The sequence below is a fragment of the Zootoca vivipara genome, chromosome 15 (assembly GCF_963506605.1).
Source record: "Zootoca vivipara chromosome 15, rZooViv1.1, whole genome shotgun sequence".
Lineage (NCBI taxonomy): Eukaryota > Metazoa > Chordata > Lepidosauria > Squamata > Lacertidae > Zootoca > Zootoca vivipara.
The window spans coordinates 42797058-42819204 of NC_083290.1; the positions used below are offsets into that span (position 1 = coordinate 42797058).

The 22147-nt window shown below is 44.3% G+C and overlaps 1 protein-coding gene across 2 annotated transcripts in view; it reads right to left on the reverse strand.

Annotated features, from left to right (window-relative positions):
- Nucleotides 1–2206: 2206 nt before the first annotated feature.
- SLC25A37 (solute carrier family 25 member 37) overlaps nucleotides 2207–22147 on the reverse strand; it is a 42047-nt gene continuing 22106 nt past the window's right edge. The window contains exons 2-4 of one of the 2 annotated variants that reach the window (XM_035139213.2): nucleotides 12557–12785; nucleotides 10356–10412; nucleotides 2207–9101 (exon numbers count right to left, since the gene is read on the reverse strand). In XM_035139213.2, the coding sequence (XP_034995104.2) occupies nucleotides 8581–9101; nucleotides 10356–10412; nucleotides 12557–12785 (807 nt within the window). In that variant the 3' untranslated portion in view covers nucleotides 2207–8580. The other variant, XM_035139216.2, reaches the window with a different exon arrangement.

A 22147-nucleotide genomic window follows, 5' to 3' on the forward strand; every position in this document is an offset into this window, starting at 1 on the left:
ACTCATTTATTATAGTCTCTTTGCTGCAGCTTATCCTTAATCTTTGTAAATACAAATCCGTATCAACAGGAGAGCTTCAGAGACAGCGTCCCCAGTGTGTGCCCTCAGAATCACTATAAAAACAGTGTGAAGAGATCAGCCAAATGCAGAAGAGTGCTTAAGGAGTAAGGCAGAAATTGGCTAGAAAAAGGCAATTGTCTTGCAGTAATTGCTCACATGCTGTAATGTAACTATTTGTACTTTTATTTTGCAGTCAGTAGAATCATGTGGATTAGCTTTTCCTGGACTTCAGACAACAGATGGAGGGGAGCAGGAAAAGAGTTGCATGTCTGAATTCACTCTCACTTCCCCACAAAGAAAACTACGAAATATGGACTCTCTTAATTTTTAGTTTCTTTAAACATGGCACATAGCCCTTTTAAAGCTACATGAAAGGGGAGCCAGCATAGACTTTGCATTCCAAGGCAAAGTTAGCAGATCATAGTGAACTGTAAAGAAAGAAAAAGAATGATTACACCCTGCCACCTTTTGGCAGAATGCAAAAAAAAAGTTTGCTTTCTTTGTATGCATGAACATAAAGATTTTTATTTTTGTATTTGAATTTTGGAAAAGAGAAGCTCTCCCTCCTCCAACCCCTTAGAACAGTGTTTCTCAACCTTTTTTGGGCCACGGCACACTTGTTCCGTGAAAAAAATCACGCGGCACACCACCATTAAAAAAGTTTAAAAAATTAACTCTGTGCCGCCCTATATTGACTATAATTATGACTGTAAGAAACACTTGCCAATTGCTGTGTTGGTTGCAATCTCCTGTAATAAGGCTTCACAAGCCGTCCGGCGGGTCAGTGTTGTGTATTGGCGGCCGCCAGGCTCGTTTGCACTGAGCTTTGGGAAAGAGGAGGAGAAATACTGCTTTCTGGCGGGTCAGTGATTAGTATTGGCGGCCGCCAGGCACGTGACAATGCAAATCACCCTTCTCGTCGCGGCACGTCGCGGCACACCACCCAGCGTCTCGCGGCACACTAGTGTGCCGCGGAACAGCGGTTGAGAAACACTGCCTTAGAAACCCCATATTTCAGTTTCTGAACCCCCAATATCTGCTTCCACAGTTTTAAATCTACTTGCACTGCCTCATGTGCTAGACATTATTTCATAAAATAACACAGGCTACGTTTTGTACTGACCACTAAATTCTGTACATTTATGAGTTTCTTATCAACTACCAGATCATGAAATCATTTCCTAGGGTCTTGGAGGGGGTCAGTGTCTTTCTATCACCCATCTCCAAATACACAGGTGTTATTTCTACATAGAGTGTGTTATAACATAGCACTGGGGCCTGCAAAATGGTACCCACAGACACCATCAGACACCATTTCCAAGCCCATCATGAGCCACTGCCATTCCCAATTTATATATTTTTTTTATTTGTCGGGAAGGGGGCTGTTTTTTGGCTGTGTTTTATTTGTTGGGGGTGTGTTCTACCTGCTGCTGTGTGTGGGGAGTCTCACCAATCACCAAATTTTCTTCTGTAAAACAGTTGTTTTGTGGAGCTTCCACATGCAAAAAAAAAGATAGGAGCCGCTTTGCACATCCATATGATGCCAAAGTCAACAGATATGCAGAAGATGTACCTCTGAACACATATTTGTGTGCTTACAACACATTTTAAGGCACATGTCTTCACTTTGATGTGAGTACCAGGTTTGTATAAGGGTTTTTTCCCCAAAAAATAGAAAATATCCTAGAAGTTGATAGGGAAAACCTAAGAGAGAGAGAGAGAAACCAAGCAGCCCAGTGAGGCCTGAGCATGCTGTGGCCACAGAACACTCACTGGCGTTAGGGTGGGATGGGAGAGAGGGCGAAAGGGGCCAAGGAATGGGCAGCTAGAGTCCTGAGCATCAGCACTACAACATTTTGCTCCAGGTTCCACTTGTTATTTCACCTTAATGCATAAATTAGTCTTCCATTTCGAGGGGCAAAATATTCTTCACATGTCTTCTCCAAGGTACCTATGTCAGCCGAAAACAAAGACAGAGGACACCCAGGTTCAAATCCCACCCCATCCCTCAGTCATGAAGCTCACCGAGTAATTTTGGGTCAGTCATTCACTGAGCCTGCTCTACCCACAGACAACTTGAGTATAAGTTCCTAGTTACCATTTACCTCCCTCCCCCCCCCCAAAAAAATCAAACAACATATGGAAATCAGATCAAATATTTTTATTTTAAGCTCCAGTGTTTTAACTGTAGCAGCATTTCTCAGAAAAACAACTTTCTCCTCTGTTAAATATATACATATATGTAGAAACATTCTTTTAAAAAGTAGACATTGGTAAATACATAAAAATGCAAGTTTAGAAGAACAAAATATCAATTTTTTAAAAAATCCACCTTTTTTAAAAAAAATGTGCGTTTATAGCATGCAAAGCAGCAATGTGTGCACTTGTCTGCTTTGTTTCTTAAAGACCTTTAAAAAAAACTAGAATATTTTAATTTCTTAGTAGAGAACTGTAAGCCAAGACATGGCATAGCGTAAGATGGCTTCAGAGCAGAGGTGGGGAGTGAGTAGCCCCCCAGATGTCATCGGGCTCCCCATTCCCATCAGCCTCAGCCAACATTACCAATGGTGAGGAATGATGGCAGGTATCCTCTGTAATCCCTGGAGAACAATTTCCTACCCTGCTTTAGAAGGTGAGCTCCAGCCCCAGCCACTGAAGCATTAATGAGTATTCAGATTTTTTTTTTTTTTTTTAAAGAACAAAGAATGCACTCAGAGAACATCCCACTGACGGCTGTCAGAAGCTCCCCCGGATCCTTCACAGATCAGCTTCTGAGAAGCCAGCCTAGTTCATGGTGACATCCTAGCCTCTGATCTAGATTGCAGGGAAATCAAATCAAATAGGCATCAAGGGAGACCAGTCTTTAAATGTAAGCCTGTCCCCAACTGGTGAGGTTTAAAGCAGAAAACACTATGGCGAGGCTCCTGAACCCTGGCCTCCCCATTCTACCCCTAAAACACACACACCTTCAGCCAAGCTCACTTACAGAACTACAATCTGGCTAGGGAAAATGATCTCAGGAGCCAGACTGCTGGTGTGCACATGTAGGGCTGGAACATAGCCAGCAGGAGGGTGGTCCAGCAAGCCCCGCCCCCATGCCTCTTTTGTATTTTGAATCGTATTCCCAATAGAATAAAAAATACTAGCCAGCACAGCTTTGGGCTGGGTCAGTTATATTTGGTTGATTTTAGACTGCAACTGTCCTTAAGGTCACAGGCATGTATTAACGGCAGCAGCATAAGGGACACGGCTACAGATCTCCACCCCACAGCAACTTCTGTCTTCTCATGCATGCATTCTGCAACATTATCAAGCAGAGATGCTGCTGTGAACTGGATCCCTGATTGGCTAGCTTGTGCTGCTTCATTTTCAGCCACACCATTAGTCAATGCGTGAGCTGATTCCAAACTGCTTTTCCCAGAGGCCTATTTTCCAACTCGACTGGAAGATTGCTTCACACTTTCTTGTGATAGAGGGTTTTGTGCATAACAAAATTTAAAATGTGCAGTGATTAAGCAGGCATATGGCACAACCAACATGCTACAGACCCTTGTAGCATGTTCCTGTAGTGGAAGACTTGTGGTTATCCACTTGTGGTTATTTGCTTGGGCAAAAGCAAAGTTGGGTCCAGTTCCAAAAAAACTATGTCACTAGTTCTGTGCACAGTTCATCCGAGGCAGATTTGGGCTTCTCATTGAAGAGCAAGCCCTGTCCAAACATACACATCCAACAAACATCTGAAAAGGAGGGGTTTTGAAAAGCAGTTAGTAGTAAGGCATTGAGCAGGCCAAGTGAGGGTGCATCCCTGCTATTCAAAGGTGGAAACAATTGGCCATGAATCCTTGCCTTAGTCCTGTGCATTCTGCTGAACGTATATCTGGGCTGTAGCCCTTCAGAATGTAAGATGGAGGTTTACATTATATATCAGGTGTGGTGGAACCTCCAGATGTTGTTGCACTACAACTCCCATCATTCCCAACTAGACTGGGCACTGGTAGGCTTAACAGGCGTGGGAGTCCAACATCCGTACAAAAATTCTATTGGCATAGAAATCTAGACTCTACGGGAACCTAGCCTAGTCTTCTGCCTGACATGCTGGGACAGGTATAGAAATCAATTTTAAATTTCAGTCCTCAAGACCAAGGTTATTGCTAAACTATCCTCTGGTTTTTATGACACTCCAGAATGTCTTTCCCCTCTACATTCCAAAGGCTGCAAATGCTACATACACACTGTTAAGAGAATGAAAAATAATCCTATTGATTTTGCAATCTAATGTCCATTTTCAGTTGAACAAACAGGCAACTAGCCATGATGCACACACATTCGTCTTCCAACAGTAGCTGCTATAATAATTCTGTTTTCCCAGTCAAGTAATGCACTAACCCTGCTTTTAGCCAATGTGCCTCTAGCTCTCATACATCTCCAAAAAGGTAACAGCAAAGATTATTCCCCCAAAATAGGAAGTTACTCAAGGACCAAGTTACTAAATGTATGTTGGGACTGCTGTCTGCATTTATATCCAAGTTATCAGTGTCTGTATTCAGAAGGGCAATGGAAATCAGCATGCAAGAATACTGCAGAAGAACATTTGACTGAAGGTATTGAGTGGTACCTTAAAAGAAATCCTTCAGCTTCCTGGAAATCATTCAGTGAGAAGTATTATCAGACTGGTTTTAAAACTTAGTGCAAGCTTGACAACAAATTCGGCATAGAAGCATTGTAGTTAATGGATATGTTTAGCTTAGGTTCATTAATTTCAATGGGTCTACTCTGAGTAGGATGCAGAGGAATACTACCCAAAACCTCCTTCTGCTCCAAACGTATATGCTAAGAAAGCCGAGAACCAACAGACACATGATTTTGAAAATGCTTAAGTAGTGATTCAAGAGGTGTTTTACAAATTCAACTGTGCACCTCTTTCAATCAATCTTTGACCACCAGGAAAAGAATCCTCTTTTTGCTTGGGAACACACACACACACACACAGAGAGAGAGAGAGAGAGAAGAGAGAAACCCACCTAAATCAAAATAAATGCCACAGCAGGGGGAGGGGAGATCAAAATTTGTCTGATATAACCATCAAATGAGACAGGACGCCATTTTCAGATTGGTTATCCCTCCACAGGCAGACCTTAGGACACCTTCAGAATGCAGATGATTATCCCTGTCAAGTAAAGGGCAATTCCAGATGTAGTGCTTTGGCAAGTGATCATGGCAAGTTCTAGGGCAGACCTCCATGTTATGCCCAACCCTGAAGACAACACTTGTGTCAGTTACTCCCCAATTGCCCATCCCAGTAGGAACACTTCCCCCAAGTGGTGAGATCAGGCGCCTGGGCTGTGTGGACATACAAGTGCAACATGGTAGAGGTGACCCTACTTACCATGTCAGGATGAGGTGAGGAAAATTTACATGGGGTGCTCTTTCAAGAACCAGCCCCATATATCATACACACCCTGTAGTTCTGCCACAAATATATTATAAACAGTGCTTTTTGTGACAGTATTGACCAGTATGGAGTACCTTTTTTCCTGACAATGGCAGCCATTTTGTACTGAAACTCAAGGCTCTTTTTAAAGATATGAGTACCGGCACCTTGTGGGTCTTTCCTACACTCCGCCCCCCCCCTTTACAAAAAAGCACTGATTAGAAACATTTGGGGTGGCGGCGAAAGGTAGCAGCCAACATGCAAATGAGCAGCAGCAGCTCTAAGCAAAGAAAGAAAAGGAACCTCTGAGGTATTTTTGTTTCACTTCTCGCTGCTGAGGAAGCAGACGTCTGGAATCATCTGAAGCAGTTGTGCATTAGTATTTATAATTAAATGATGCTGTACTGCTTTTAATATTCGGTTGGAAGCCGCCCAGAGTGGCTGGGGAAACCCAGCCAGATGGGCGGGGTATAAATAATAAATTATTATTATCATTATTATCATTATAAAGTGATCAGGTTGAGCTTTGGCACTTTCAAGCACAAAAGCAACACTTGGAGCAGCCTTCGTCAACATGCCGCCCTCCAGGTCTATGGAACTTCCATTCCCAACAGGCTGATCTGCAGCCAGTCCACCAAGTGCATTAAGATTACTATGAAATAGCTGCTATTTATAAGTAACTATTATTTATAAAGTGTACAGATCCAGGCACTTTGGAAGAGACAGCCCGTTACAATTACCGGTATTTCTTAGATATTGTTCAGTTAAATCCAAACAGAATTTCTTTTTAAGTACTGTATTGACCTGAATAAAAGCCGCACCTGCAAGTAAGCCATACCTTTAAAATTCAAAGGGGGGAAAGAAGAAAAGACAATACCTGAATATAAGCCGCTCCTTTAAAATTCTGCAGGCATTCACACCCATAATTGGCAAATGTGGAAGAAAGTCCTACGAGTACCATTCCCCCGCGCTCCCGGGCTGCTTCCTGGGGGGGGGGAGCCGTGCTGCTTTGCCGGCGGCCTCCCCCCCTTCCCCCTGATGGGTTGGGGGAGGTGTGGGAGCTGCAGTCGGGATGGGTACCATTGTCTCACCGCCCCCCCCGACAGCCCTCGTGGTGGCATCCGGCGGGGGGGGGGGGCATTCTCCATTCCGGCCTTGGAAGGCAAGGCAGGGCCACGGACCTAGCACAGCTGTTTCAGCAGCAATTTCGTAAAAGCCTATTTTTGTAAGGTCACGAATTTAAGCTGCACTTTAACTTTTCATAGTTGGAATTGGGGGGGGGAGAGAGTGGCTTATATTTGGGCCAATACAGTATCTTCCTTTAGAATTGTACATTTTCCACAAACAGGGATGTGTAGCACAAACAAACAGGACCATCCAGTTGCAATCCTGATTTGCTAACTCTCTATATAAAATATAAATACAGTGGAACCTCGAGTTAGAAACGCCTCAGGTTACAAACACTTCAGGTTACAAGCTCCGCTAACCTGGAAGAGTTACTTTGAGTTGAGAACTTTGCCCCAGGGTGAGAACGGAAATTGTGTGCCAGCTGCGCAGCGGCAGCAAGAGGTCCCATTAGCGAAAGCACGCCTCTAGTTAAGAACAGTTTCGGGTTAAGAACGGACCTCCGGAATGAATTATGTTCATAACTAGAGGCACCACTGTAAACTGTACTCTTTGTATGGACAAAACGTTTCTGGGGCAGCACAAAAGTTGTACATGTTCATAAAAAAGCAGACACAAAGCTATCACAAGTGCTAGAACTAACTCTACATACCTTCATTTGCACAGGCCAGAGGGCCAAGAGCAACATTGCCGCTCTCTTTGGAGGGGGGGGGGAGTGAAGTTTGTCTCCGCCTCTGCAAAGGCCTTTTGGTTCAGAGGCATTATAACTGTACCACAACAAAGAGCTGCCTTCTCTTGTCAGTCTTTTTTGCCTTTTCCTTTTTTAAAAAACAAAAACTAAGAAGTGATTCAAGGCGAGTTTTCCTAAGGAAATGTAAACTGATGCCCCACCCCTCAGCACACTTGCAGGAGTGAAATTTGCAAAACACACACACACACAACTGCAAAAGGTCTTGGACATTTGTGCAAGTCAGGCACAGGGGTCTTAGTGGGGGAAAGTCACACAACACCTGTTCAGAAACTGAGATGCAATTTGGTTTTAAAGTACCGTCAGAGGCATTTAAGGGTTTGCTAAAATGGAGTTTTATGCAAAACTATGTACTCTTGGTCTTCTACTCGGTATTGGTCAAAACTGGTTGAAGTTTCCAGAAGTGCCTACCATTCCCAATACATTGAAAGGGAAATGACTCGCATAAGGCAGTTTCTTAAGATTTCAAAGTTCTATGCCTCTTTGAGTATCCAGTTTCAGGAGAATTTAAGGAGCTGCTTAAGGATTGAGAATTCTTTACAACTATGACACTGGACAAGAAGCAATGATTAAAGCCATTCTGGTTTAAGGGGGGGGGGGGTAAATGCTATTCACAATTTTTCAAAATAGTGCAGAAGCCTCTTCTGACACGCACACAAAAAGAACTCTTGTTCAGCTGTTAAACTCTTAAAAGCCACCCAACTCACTGCTATAGAAAAATAAAAGGATAAACATTATCCATCAATTTATATCACATAATTTCTCTATATAAAACTTTGTTCAGCTAAAAGGCTCAATCTTTTATATTTTCAAAGAGGGGAAAGTCCAATCCACAAGTACTCTCTTTGCCCCTTGCCCCTCAGGGGCAGCCCTCAAAAGCGTTTCAGGGCAGAAACAAGTAGGCCTTGCAGAACCCTGTACAAACTGGTCAGTGTTATAAACTCTAAATAAAACTATAAATACTTGTTCAAGCCAAACAATCCCTTGCACAATATGGTTTAACAAAAGCAGGGGGGGGAGGTACATAATCAATTTCTCTATCATCTAAGAAAACACACACACACACACACACACACACACACACAGCAGACCCCAGGGGTGACTCTACCAGAAACCTTTACAGTCACATAAAGAGCCCTGGAGAATTCCAGCCCCCCCACAAAGGGACTCTGCCATCTCAGAGGTTTTGGGTTGCAGCTGCAGCACCAGGGGGGTGTCAGCACGGCGTCCCTTTCTCCAGTTCACGCTTTGTAAGTGCATATTTGAAGAATTCATACACAGACCAGGAAATGGCAGTTGAAGGCATCTGGTAGATCACCCTTGCCTGGACCCCCTTAAAATACCCAGCGACGCCCCCCAGCTGGTACACTGTCCTAAAGGCATTGGCCATTCCGGAGAGATGTCCGCTAACGTTCACAGAGCTCAACACCACGTTCTCTTGCGTGTTGAGAAGAGTCTTGCAGACGTCCAGGGGAGTCGTGGCGGCAGCCGCCACAGCCCCAGCCACAGCCCCCGAGAGGATGTGCGTGCTGGGATTGTACTGCCGGCGGGGGTTGAACTGCTCCTGCATGAACTCATAGGTGATGAAGTGAATGGCTTGGAAGGGGATGTTCATGGTGAGCTGGGTGCTGTAGCTCCGGTAGAAGGCACCCATCCCTTCCGTCCTATGCACCGTCCGGATGCACTCCAGGACGGTCTTGTACGGAGAATTGTACATCTGCATGCGCTGCTTCACCACTGGCTCAGTGGGCAGGTGTTGGGTGTGTCCCGAGCAGGGAAAGAAAAGAAATAAGAAAAGCCAAATCAGATGCAGTTCGCCAACCAATAACAGAATACAGTAGTAAGTAATGGCCACTGTAATTTCCCAGATAATATATTTGAGGAAGGCAGTCCCAAAAGTTTAATTTCAGAATTACAAGATCTGAAAAGTTTAAAATTTTAAACTTACAAAGCCAAAGACATCAACGTATCTGGCAGATTAAATATCAATCACCCAATCAACTGTCAAATTTAAAGTAGCTTCCATGTGGATTCTCAAGGCTGCCAAGCAGGGACATTTGTCAGTCACAAAAGTGTCTGTATCAGACAGAGGCCACATCCAGACCCTACCTTTACAGCACTATGATGCCAGCTTAAATAGTCATGGCTTCCCCCAACAAATTCTGGACGCTGAGAGCTTTTAGGAGACCCCTATTCCCCTCACAGAGCTATCATTTCCAGCATGGTTTGACAATCAATGCCTCTTCACGGGGAACTCTGGGAACTGTAGCTCTGTGAGGGTAATAGGGGCTTCCTACTGGCACCCTTAACAAACTACAGCTCCCAGAATTCTTGGATGGAAGCCGTGGCTGTTTATAGTGGCATCATAGAACTTAAAAGCATGGCGTGAAGGGAGCTAGAGTTGCCCTTTCTGAAACAAAACTACTGTAGTTGCTGTGAATGCACCATGTTTCAATTCCCAGGTGACCCTCGCAGAGATTTGGGGGAGCCATTTGCCAGTCAGTACAGACAATGCTGAGCTGCCTGTCTCCCAATCTGCAACATTTCATTTACTTATTTAACTCCATTTATGAATAGTTTCCCATAAAAACTCTTTTTTGGGGGGGGGGTCAACAATAAAACAATTTAAAATGAAAAAAACAATTCTGTATATAAAAACAATTTCAAATACAATACAGGTACAGAATGGGGTTTATCTTCACTTTAAAAACTTTTTGGAAAAGGAAGGAATTTGACAGGTGCCAATAGGACAATAGAGACAGTGCTTCTCCGGATAAGCAATGGGAGTGAGAGCTGCTGCCATGCTGAAGGGCTGAATCCTGTATGGTGCAGAATGAGCCCCCTGATGAAGTGGCATCAAGGCAGGTAATATCAGCCTGCTGCAACAAACTCCAAGGTCACACAGAGGAAAGTCTTATGGGTATCCTGACCCTTTTAATTCTCCCTTCCTCCTCTCAATGCCACGGAGCCATTTATACGCAAGGGCATTACCTTCAGCTGGATTCATAACACCATCATGGAGTAGGGTAGCTAAGCTCCCAGCCATTCCTGCACAAACATACAAAAAAGACAAGTCCCCTTTCACAAATCAATCCTCAACAATCCGCCTTTCCTTTTGCACCCAAAGGAGCTCTTGAATGCACAATATATAATCACCCTTATTTATGCAACATTATCAGGAATCACATTGTTCCTTAAAAAAAAACCTGCACCCACAACACTTTTATATAAAAAAGCCACAGTAGACATATGAAAGCATTCACCATTTGCAGAAATACAGCACAGCAACTTATAAGAGACCATCTGGGAGAAGAATGGTTCTTCTTTGGCAGTTCGTTCTTATGCAATTCATCTGTGCAGTTGTGCAAAGCAAGTCTGTGTTTTAAACTGTCTACCTGCCCATACTGACTTCCAGGTACACCCACCTATGATGAAGTTGTTATGAAAAAGTCAGCAGAGGGTGGGGAGGGGGAAAGCAACCGCAATCTCCAACCAAAACACAAGAAGATAAACCTCAAAAGATGCTGAACAAAAGACGCATTCTTATTTGCACTCCCAATTTCTGAATTAAGTCTTAACATATTTCAAATATGATATTGGATACGTAAAACATAACATTATTAAGATTATGTACAGCCATGACATGCTATTTAAAACACTTTTTTAAAGTGCCCCAATTGGATCAACTGTTATGCCCCAATTATGACACTGTTGTTGTTTTTTAAAGTTTTTGATCCCTCCACAAGGGAAATATGCTAAGTGTTTCTCCCTTCAAACAATCCTTAAATGTGAGGGGAAAGGCAGGGAACAAATAAATATATATATAATTATACCGTAATGTTGGGGTATGAGAGAGATTCCCCAGCACCAAGGAGGCACAGTTACCAAGTTAGCAAGAAGTAACACAGTCGCAGTTGTGACTGGCCACACAGCCAGCAATAGCTGACATGTCCCCTGAAATGGCCATGGGCAACTTTTGTACCTGAAGAGACATTGTGTTGCATCCAAAGAAGGTCCTCTTAAGAGTTGACCCACACAAAGCTCACTTGGGTCCATTCATTTTAATGGGCCTACTCTGAGTGTCTGCATCTGCTTGATATGCACTGGATTCTTTAAAACTGATTTCTACATATTAAATAAATATTAAATAATATTTCAGAGGCACAGTTTATATATATTTAAAAAACACCCTGCATAATACTATACACATTGACTTTGTACATCAAAGCTTGTATCTTAGACCACCAAGCCTGAAATACTGACTGCATTTAAGATGGATGTTTTTCTACATTAATCCATTAATCTGTGGTTACAAAGCCAGGCAGGTGCAAATTCAGAGAGCAGAGAATTTATCCCATGGGTTATTACTGTACTATAGTTCCCTCAAGAGTGGGAATATCAACACAGGCCCTAAATAAAACACCCCGAAAGAAAGGTCAGATACCCCCAAATACTGGGGGACAAAGGCATCTGGCTGGCTAGACTAGAACTTAGGCTTCTGTAGATGACAGCCAAGGGAGAGAGGGAGGGAGGCAGGCAGGCAAAGAGAATCGGGACCTTCTCCAGTTGGACTGCTCCTCCACCACCTCCACATACACAGGCCAACTTTATGCTATAGATCATCACTGCCCTACAGTGTCTCAAAGGCACCAGCAACCACTGCATCTTCGGTGCCCTGGCAGAAAGGCAATATATAAATGCAATGGATAGATTTAATAAGATTAGATACTGATTTAGAAGCAGAAGCAATTTGTGTCCCCCCCTCCCCGAAAAAAGCCCTAAGAACCTGCTTTCCTAGAGGCTGACCAAGCTTGACCGACAAGTTGTTTCAAGTATCTGCTTCCTATGGCCCCCACCAGAGGTGCTCAGGGCTATTTGCTTTCCCAGGGCCCCCAACCAGAGTTGCTCAGGGTCAAATGCTTCACCAACATCTAACTTTTGGAGGCTCTGGAGCACTACATAACTTCTGTATTCTTCATACACGTGACTCTAACACTGCTGATGCCTGTGGAAAACAGACAATGAGTTGAATGCAGCAAGAGAGTGCTTAGGTGGCCACGGGCAGAGTCTTCCCAGCGTCTTTTTTCCAGAAGCAGAAATGCAGGCGGAAGATGCCAGAGCGCAAGAAAAAAGTACACCATTTGAGAGGCAAGGGACCAGGATGGCACCCTGGGTTGGTTATGTCAATATACCGTTGGCCAGGTGGCTGTTCCCTCCGTGCTGAATAATGTCACTGAAACTCCGTTTCATTTTCTCATAGCAGGCAAAGTAGAGGGCATGCGCTGGGCCTGCTCCCACCACAGTCACGTTGATCCCTCGCAAGGGTCTCCAGAAGCCTTCCGTCTGGATCATCTTCTTCAGGGCCTCAAACACACTTCTGTACTGGGCTTTGGGGTCGGGCTGCAAACTCTGCATCCGGGTCTAGAAAGAAAGAATTGAAGAAGCATGAGGAAAGGAGCCCTTGATGGCCCCCAAGATTAAGTTTAGGGCACCAGGTTCTGCCACTGAGCTTTTTTTATCTTATCTATCTATCTATCTACCTATGCATTTTTCCACCCAAGTGCCTCAAAGCAACCTACATGGATAAAACAAAGACATTACACTCAGCAGCAAAACAAAACAGAACAAAACAAAACTACTCAGCAGACAGTGCATTTGAAAAGAAAAGCACTATCCACTCCACTTGAAAGAGGATTGCAACAGAGATTGCCATCTCTAGCTACCTTCCCAGTTAAACACAACATGTCTGGGTGAATAAGAAAGGTGCCTGGCGCCTAAAAACAGCCAGTGACTGTGCCAGGCATGGTCTCCGGGGGGAGGGGGGGAGCATTCCACAAACAGGGAGCTATCACGGAACAGGCCCCTTATTGAGTTGGCATATGAAGACGGGACTCAGACTATGTCCAGGTTGGTTCATGTGGGGAGAGGCAGTCCTGGAGGAGCTATGAACTCCTAATCTGTGGAGACCCATTTTAAAAATGAATAAAGTAAGCCAAGGAACTTTACACACAGGCTTCAACAGCAACAGCACGCCAGCAGGGGGCGCTATAACTCAGCCAAACAGGATAGCACTCTCTTCTCCCCACTAAACGCAGTTGCTGAGAACTTCATTGCTGTTACGCTCTCAATACAACAGAAGCTGCAAAAGAGAACTGAATGTACTTATCTCACATGTCTCAGTAATGAGCACCCACTTTAAACAAGAGTAGAAATGAGTAGGACAAAGCAAGAGCCTTCTGTGTCTTCAGAGCCACATTATTCTGGACCTGTCGTGCAAAAGCCCATTTTAATGTTTGCTGTAAAAATAATCATGCTGTGAAATGGTTTGGGGCAAAAGCAGCACAAGATCAAGTACCAGGGCTAAGGGACAAACTATAAATTAACATCATCAGTTCTAGTTGGCACAGATATGAAATTGTTGCTCCTCCAACAAAATGTGCAATCTTCACTCAAACTACCCTCTTGTAAGATAGCAAATCTGGCACCAATTTAAAAAAGGAATCTGGGGGAGCTCAGAAGCTGCAGATCCTTTGGCTTGGCTTCTGTCCCAGGTAAACTGGCCAAAAGCATGGCACTGAAGCTGGAATCAAGGGACGCGGGTGGCACTGTGGGTTAAACCAGAGCCTAGGGCTTGCCAATCAGAAGGTCAGCAGTTCGAGGTCCTGCAACGGGGTGAGCTCCCGTTTTTCGGTCCCAGCTCCTGCCAACCTAGCAGTACGAAAGCACGTCAAAAGTGCAAGTAGATAAATAGGTACCGTTCCAGCATTTCCGTGCGTTTCCGTACGCTGCTCTGGTTTCACCAGAAGCGGCTTAGTCATGCTGGCCACATGACCCAGAAAAACTGTCTGTGGACAAACACCGGCTCCCTTGGCCAGTAAAGCGAGATAAGCGTCGCAACCCCAGAGTCGTTCGCGACTGGACTTAACTGTCAGGGGTCCTTTACCTTTACCTTTAAAGCTGGAATCATTAAAATGAAGAGCGGGAAGAAGTCATGCATTTTGTACAGTCATGCATTTTGTTACTCTGTCTTGTACATATGTATATAATAAAACCCTGTAAAAACCAAGCACGGGGTTTGGAAGCTACACACATCACGTGAGAAAGCTACACACATCATTACACCAACCTGAGGCCCTTGAGTTGTTTCTGAACTTCAACTTCCACCAGCCCCAGCTGACATAGTCAGGGATGATGGGAGTTGTGGTTCAGCATCATCTGGAGAGCTACAGGTTCCCCATTTCTGAAACAGAGAAACTGGAACAGGTTCAGGAAGAAGACAATGAAGATGGTCAGAGGTATAAAAATAAGTCCTTTGAGGGGAGTAAACAGAGAATCTGGATATATATAGTCTAGAAGTTTGTGGGGATGTGGAGAACATGATAAAACTCTTCAAATCCTCAGCAATCACACAGAAGAGGACACATCCGCACCATACATTTAAAGCACATCCACCCCACTTTAACATTTCATTTATCAAGGAGCTCCAGTTTGCAACAGCCTAAACTACAGTTCCCAGGATTCTTTGAGGGAAAACCATGCTCAAGTACACCCACCTCACCCAACAACCCTATAAATCAAATGCTAATTATTACATTAGTGCTTTTTGGAATCTGTGTCCGAGCGCATGATCACGACATTGAGCATCTCAGGCAAGACTCTGGGATCCAATTCAAGCTACTTGGCTGGAAGGAAGAACCAAAGCTGCCAGCACAGACTGGACTTGTCCCAACAGCCTAATGTCAGCCTCAGCAATGTAGATCACTGTCATTCTGTGCAAATGCTCATTAGCTCTCGCTTCCCTGCTCATTAAACATGTCTGAAAATGTACCCGCTTTGGAAGTTTCCACTCTCAAACCTTTCAAGTTTTGTGTGCATGTGCTAATGATGTTCCACAAGGTACAGCCAAAAGGTCATGCTCCAGCTCTTGAGTGGCAAAGCTAGGAACTCACTAGCCAACCAAGAAATCTCCACCTTGCTGTTTTAATTGCTTAAGGCAATGCTTAATAGTCACCTGGATTGGTTCAGGCTTGGGCTGTTTAAGGTGCCGTGAAATCAAAGTAGAGGCCCAGCAAGTCTACTCAAGCCCCACAGAGCTGCTTGCTTGCGTCTCTCCTTTGAAGAACGGCATTCCAACCTGGAGCACAAAACCACTCTGAGTGGCAAGACACCATCTCTCACTCTGCAATCTCACAGCTCTGCCTCAGCAAGAAGAGGTGGTTTCCACCACTTTGCCACTGTAAACAGCAAGGTGCAAATCCAGGCTTCCTTCCTAACACAAGTACAGCAAATCCCACTTCAACACACCCACCTATTTTAAAAGAAAAAAAGATGCAATTCTAATCCCAGAAGATTGTCTCATTTGCTGCAAAGCCCCAGAAAATGCAAGAGAAGAATTACAGCAGATAAACACCAATTTGCCAGCTGCAAAAAAACTTGAGATTGGCCAGTCATGTGATGAACACATAACCAGCCTTGGCACAGCCTTCCTAGAAGCAATTAAAGGAACTGTGTGTTTATATCACATTTGCGTTTATATCATATTGGCATGTATTTATTTATGTATTTATTCATTTATTCCATATATCTCCCAACCTGCCTCCCAAAAGGGCTTGGGCCAGCAATCTGAAAAGCAAACAAAAGCCATACCGATGACTATGGCTATTTTTCAGGGGGTACTTTAGGGTACACAGCACTCGGACCACTTTTTTGGTTGCTGTTAAAAAGTGTGGCACTTACTGTAACAACTTCATGGTGAATCCCAGCACCTAACTTTCTAGAAAAAAGCACTGATTCCAAGGTATCTCGGGGCAGTAAACTGTCCCAAAACAAAGCAGTGTGTGTATTTGAGCATGAGAAGAGCACCATCCCCATCTCTGGATCCATTTTGTTTGTAAAACCACATTTAATCTTCATACACCAACATACCGTAGGTGGGACAACAACAAAAACCACCACCCCAGTGGCAAAAATTAATATTATTGGGATTTTATTTTACTTTACAGTCCAGGCACATTTTGTAGGCAAAAAGAAGTCTGTAAATGGTAAGTGGCTGAAATTTGGCAATATCGTTTTCTGCATTTCTGCAATATTTTAAGTTATCTACTGTTGCTTCAGTTTTATTCTACACTGCTTAGTGATATTTTAATATATTAAGCAGTATATAAATTAAATAATCAAAATAATCAGATGGCTGACCCATTCCCAGAGCATGCTCATTTTCAAGGCATGAATAAACAGTAAATTGCAAGAACTCGGGTTTTATTTATGTAATGATAGGATGAATTCAAATAGGAATCAATTCCAATATGATAGTGAGGCAAATAAAAATTAATTCCAGTGAAAAGAATCCCAGGACAAGGCCCTGTTTCGCTAATTCTTCATCAGCAATGTTTTAATGGTCAGAGTGTACCAAGTATGTTTTCAAGGCATGGCAAAGGAAACTTTGCAAATTCCTGGACAGATGCCAGAACTGGGGTTTCACGGAAAGGCTGTTATGCCAAGCCTAAAGGAAACCGGAAGATGACACTTGCCTTCCTTCTCAAAATCAGTCCAGATCCTAATGAAAAATCCAAGTGCAGCAAAACTCCCATCTTCTCTCTTTCCCCATTCTAGCCTGCCTGACCAAGACTTTTACAGCACAAAACACTTAAAATACGTGCAGATTATACATCTGTTTGCTCTTATCTGTCTGGGATTTCATGAACTTGTCTATTGTATAAGGCAAACATGCTTGTCATTAATGCCTTCCAAAGTAGGCAAAGTAGTTTTAGGAGACTGATCTTGAAGATCTTACACACACACACTTATATTATTAATAATTGCTTGATAATAATATTGCAGAAAATAGATAGCATCTATCATGGTAATTTCCGGTGTTGAGATGCTCCTTAAAAGTCAGACATCTCCTCTAGGCTTTCCATGTGGCTTCTTCCCCTGCCCTGTGGAACAGCGTCCCTGTTGAGATATAAAGAGTGGGACACACTCTTTATACTTCCTGGAAACAACGGAAGATATTCTTGTTTCCAGAAGCTTTTCCTAAAATATGTGAAACCAACGTTATTATGGCACTTGTAAAACTGCAAGGTTGGCAGATTGAAGTCAACCCTAAGACTTTGCCTTGTTCCTTGGGTTCCTCCACAGAGCCAGAAGAAGACAGCTCCCCCTCCAACCTACTTTAAAGTATAAATATGATGTATTACTGTTTCTAAGGATGTCCGGGGATATTAGACTCTCCTTTTTACAGATCCATGTCAAGATCTGCCTGGGAAATTGCCCCCCAAAGACAGTTCGTCTTGTCCTATTCAAGTCTCCAGGGCCAGATGAACTACATCCAAGAGTATTAAAAGAACTGGCAGAGGTGATTTCAGAACCACTGGCAATAATCTTTGAAAATTCCTGGAGAACAGGCGAAGTTCCAGCAGACTGGAGGAGGGCAAATGTTGTCCCTATTTTCAAAACGGGGAAAAGAGAGGACCCAAACAATTACCGCCCAGTCAGCCTGACATCAATACCAGGAAAGATTCTAGAGCAGATCATTAAGCAAACAGTCTGTGAGCACCTAGAAAGAAACTCTGTGATCACTAAAAGTCAGCATGGGTTCCTGAAAAATAAGTCATGTCAGACTAATCTGATCTCATTTTTTGACAGAATTACAAGCCTGGTAGATGAAGGGAACGCTGTGGATGTAGCCTATCTTGATTTCAGCAAGGCCTTTGACAAAGTGCCCCATGGTATTCTTGTAAAGAAGCTGGTAAAATGTGGGCTAGACAATGCTACCATTCAGTGGATTTGTAGCTGGCTTACTGACCGAACCCAAAGGGTGCTCATCAATGGCTCCTCCTCATCCTGGAGAGTAGTGACTAGTGGGGTGCCACAGGGTTCTGTCTTGGGCCCAGTCTTGTTCAACATCTTTATCAATGACTTGGATGATGGGCTTGAGGGAATCCTGAGCAAGTTTGCAGATGACACCAAATTGGGAGGGGTGGCTAACACCCCAGAGGACAGGATCACACTTCAGAATGACCTTAACAGATTAGACAACTGGGCCAAAGCAAACAAGATGAATTTTAACAAGGAGAAATGTAAAGTACTACACTTGGGGGGAAAAAATGAAAGGCACAAATACAGGATGGGAGACACCTGGCTTGAGAGCAGTACATGTGAAAAGGATCTAGGAGTTTTGGTTGACCACAAACTTGACATGAGTCAGCAGTGTGATGCAGCAGCTAAAAAAGCCAATGCAATTCTGGGCTGCATCAATAGGAGTATAGCATCTAGATCAAGGGAAGTAATAGTACCACTGTATTCTGCTCTGGTCAGACCTCACCTGGAGTATTGTGTCCAGTTCTGGGCACCACAGTTCAAGAAGGATACTGATAAGCTGGAACGTGTCCAGAAGAGGGCAACCAAAATGGTCAAAGGCCTGGAAACGATGCCTTATGAGGAACGGCTTAGGGAGCTGGGTATGTTTAGCCTGGAGAAGAGAAGGTTAAGGGGTGATATGATAACCATGTTCAAATATATAAAAGGATGTCATATAGAGGAGGGAGAACGGTTGTTTTCTGCTGCTCCAGAGAAGCGGACACGGAGCAACGGATTCAAACTACAAGAAAGAAAATTCCACCTAAACATTAGGAAGAACTTCCTGACAGTAAGAGCTGTTCGGCAGTGGAATTTGCTGCCAAGGAGTGTGGTGGAGTCTCCTTCTTTGGAGGTCTTTAAGCAGAGGCTTGACAGCCATCTGTCAGGAATGCTTTGATGGTGTTTCCTGCTTGGCAGGGGGTTGGACTGGATGGCCCTTGTGGTCTCTTCCAACTCTATGATTCTATGATTCTAACTGTTCTACCATTGTCACAGGAGCTCCCTTGTTGCAGCCATATGGTTTTAAGAGAGGTCACTATTTCACAATGGGATGGTGAGCAAGTGGCAGTGGCAGCTACAGCAGCTACCTGTCCTCTGCATGGCCATCAGGAAAGATGCATGGCCAACCTCTATAGTGGCACCTAATAAGGTGATCACAGCCTGCATGCAGAAGGTCCCAGGTAAGGCTGCAGCGGGGGAGCAGCGTTTGCACCCCCAGAGAGCCACTGCCTGTCAGAAAAGTCAATCCTGAGCTACAAGGTCCAATTGCCTGACTCTGTACTGTACAAGCGTTGTGCATCTCAAGGACATAAAAAAATAACACCCATCTTTAAGAAGCACGTTTTCATACCCTGAAGTGCTCCAAACATTGGTCTGGAGACCGCCCTTTTAGATAAAATAGAAAGCAAAGTCAGGTTTATCACCCTAAACGGCCTCGGTCCTGTATACCTGAAGGAGCGTCTCCACCCCCACCATTCAGCCCAGATACTGAGATCCAGCACCGAGGGCCTTCTGGCAGTTCCCTCATTGCGAGAAGTGAGGTTACAGGGAACCAGACAGAGGGCCTTCTCGGTAGTGGCACCCGTCCTGTGGAACGCCCTCCCAGCATATGTCAAGGCAATAAGCAACTATTTTACCTTTAGAAGACAACTGAAGGCGGCCCTGTTTAGGGAAGTTTTTAATGTTTAATGCTGTACTGTTTTAATATTTGGTTGGAAGCCGCCCAGAGTGGCTGGGAAACCCAGCCAGATGGGCAGGGTATAAATAATAAATTTATTATTATTATTATTATTATTATTATTATTATTATTATTATTATATCACAGCCTGATAGATGTAAAGGCAACAACAGAATTATGTAAGATGTCTTAGGGCCGGTTTGGGGGGGGGGTCCAGTCTGAGAATGGATTTATGAGTATTGGGCTTTGCTTCCTTTTACACTCACAAGAAAAACTTGTTAACTAAGCCTGTAACACAAAGGCAGATCACTTTCCAGGGATAGCTGGTCCAAGGGATAAATGCAAAGGGGGAAATGGAGCAGGGACATTTTTGAAATATTTGAGCACCACACCCAGTTTAGTCACAAGGAGGTTTATGTAAAATGAATCCTTCAGCTTGTTTACACTATTACAAAAGACACCCCTTTCTGCAAGACAGATCTGAAAATGTAGGCAGATATCAGAGCCTGCTGTTCCTGCTATATACACAACCACTTCTCATACACAACTGCCTAGATCAGGCAAAAGTCTATTGAGTCCAGCATTTTGTTTTGTTATGAATTACAAGTGGAACCTGGAGCAAGACACTGAGGTGTGGAGTGCTCTAGTTCAGGGTTCTAGCCAGCCATGCCCATACTCCATTCCAGGATTTTCTGTTCCCCCCAATTTCAATATTTAGTGCACTGAATCAGGGGCGGAGGAAGCCGCTCCAGCACCCAGGGGCGGCAGCAAACCGCTCCAGTGCTGCATGGGGACGGCGCCAGGACCCTCCGGTCACGGTGGCAGCCGCAAGCACAGAACCTCGGCACCATCCCCGCATGAAGCTGGAGCGGCACCGCTCAGCTTGGGAGTCGCGGGGGGTGCCAAGTGTTACCCCCCTCCAGGGTGGCAACCGGGGCGCCCCGCCCCCATCGCCCCCTTGCTATGCCACTGGACTGAATATGCTCAGTCCTCACTGGGTTCTTTTTTTTTGAGGGGCAGGGGGTCTCGCCCCACCCTCTGCAAGGAATGCTGTCTATCTGCAAATCATGGCGTGCCTGCAAGCCCACAGGTACCTCCTTCTGTGATTCAGGCAGGAGTAGGGAATCTCTAGTCACGAGGCCATTTCTCACCCACCAGCCCCACACATGTGATGTTACCCCGGATAGATAGGATCCACTTTGGAAGAGTGAACTTGCTGTTACTACTGCACAGGATAGTTTTACCCTTCAAAATGATCCCCCACCACCACCACCACCACCAAGACAGCTTGACAGATATAAACACGAGCCATTTTTTAAAGAACTGCACTATTAAAACTGCATAAGAAGAACACCCAAATGGAGCTTGCAGACCCCACTATGGTCTGAGGATAACAGTTTCAAAATATATTGCCAAGGGTGCTCTATCACTGAGCTACAGTCCTGGCTTTTGCACCAGTAAGATGAGCATGGAAGTTGTTAAAATGAATGAACACCCAGCTCTCTGTGCAGGATGTTGCAGGGAGTGCATTTGACAAATTATAGCATTTCTGCTATAATTCACTTGCAAAACATACTTTCTGCTCATCCCAGAGGGGAAGAAAGCTTTGAAGGGAACTGTGACACTTAGCAGCCCTGCTCAGCTGCTCTGATTTCATCACACCTAACCCATATGATTGCAAGCCTTCATAGCCATAGCGGAGGGTTTTTTAAGCTTTTAGGATGAAAGTGATTCTCAACTTCATGCCCGATTTCAATACAGTCGTGGAATAAGAGAATGCAGACCAACAGACACTGGAAGATCCTGGTGGCAACATACAGTATAGCTATCATGGCTGGTCGGCTTTGGCAGCCTTATCCTCCACAGCAAGAACCCTCGACAAAGATCATCACATGAGATAAACCCTGAAGGGCTGCAGATATCTTGTAAAGGCCCTGAGTTGCTTCCCATGCTGATCATACTCAGATCCACTGAAATTTGCAGACATGGCTAACCTAGGTCCAGGGATTCAATGGGTCTCCTCTTGAGTAGATGGGGCTCCTCGACCTGGGAAGGTGGAACTCTGGTCCTAAATCTCCACTGCCTTGTGGAACATCTTCAGGAGAAGACACGGCTAAGGGGCAAACCCTATACAAATCCAGTGGAGTGGAGTCCCTCAGGTGGTTGGAAGGCACTTTGTACACCTCCTTCCAGCAACTTCTGCACTGACTGCTACTCCTCACTGTCTCAGGTAAAGATATCTTT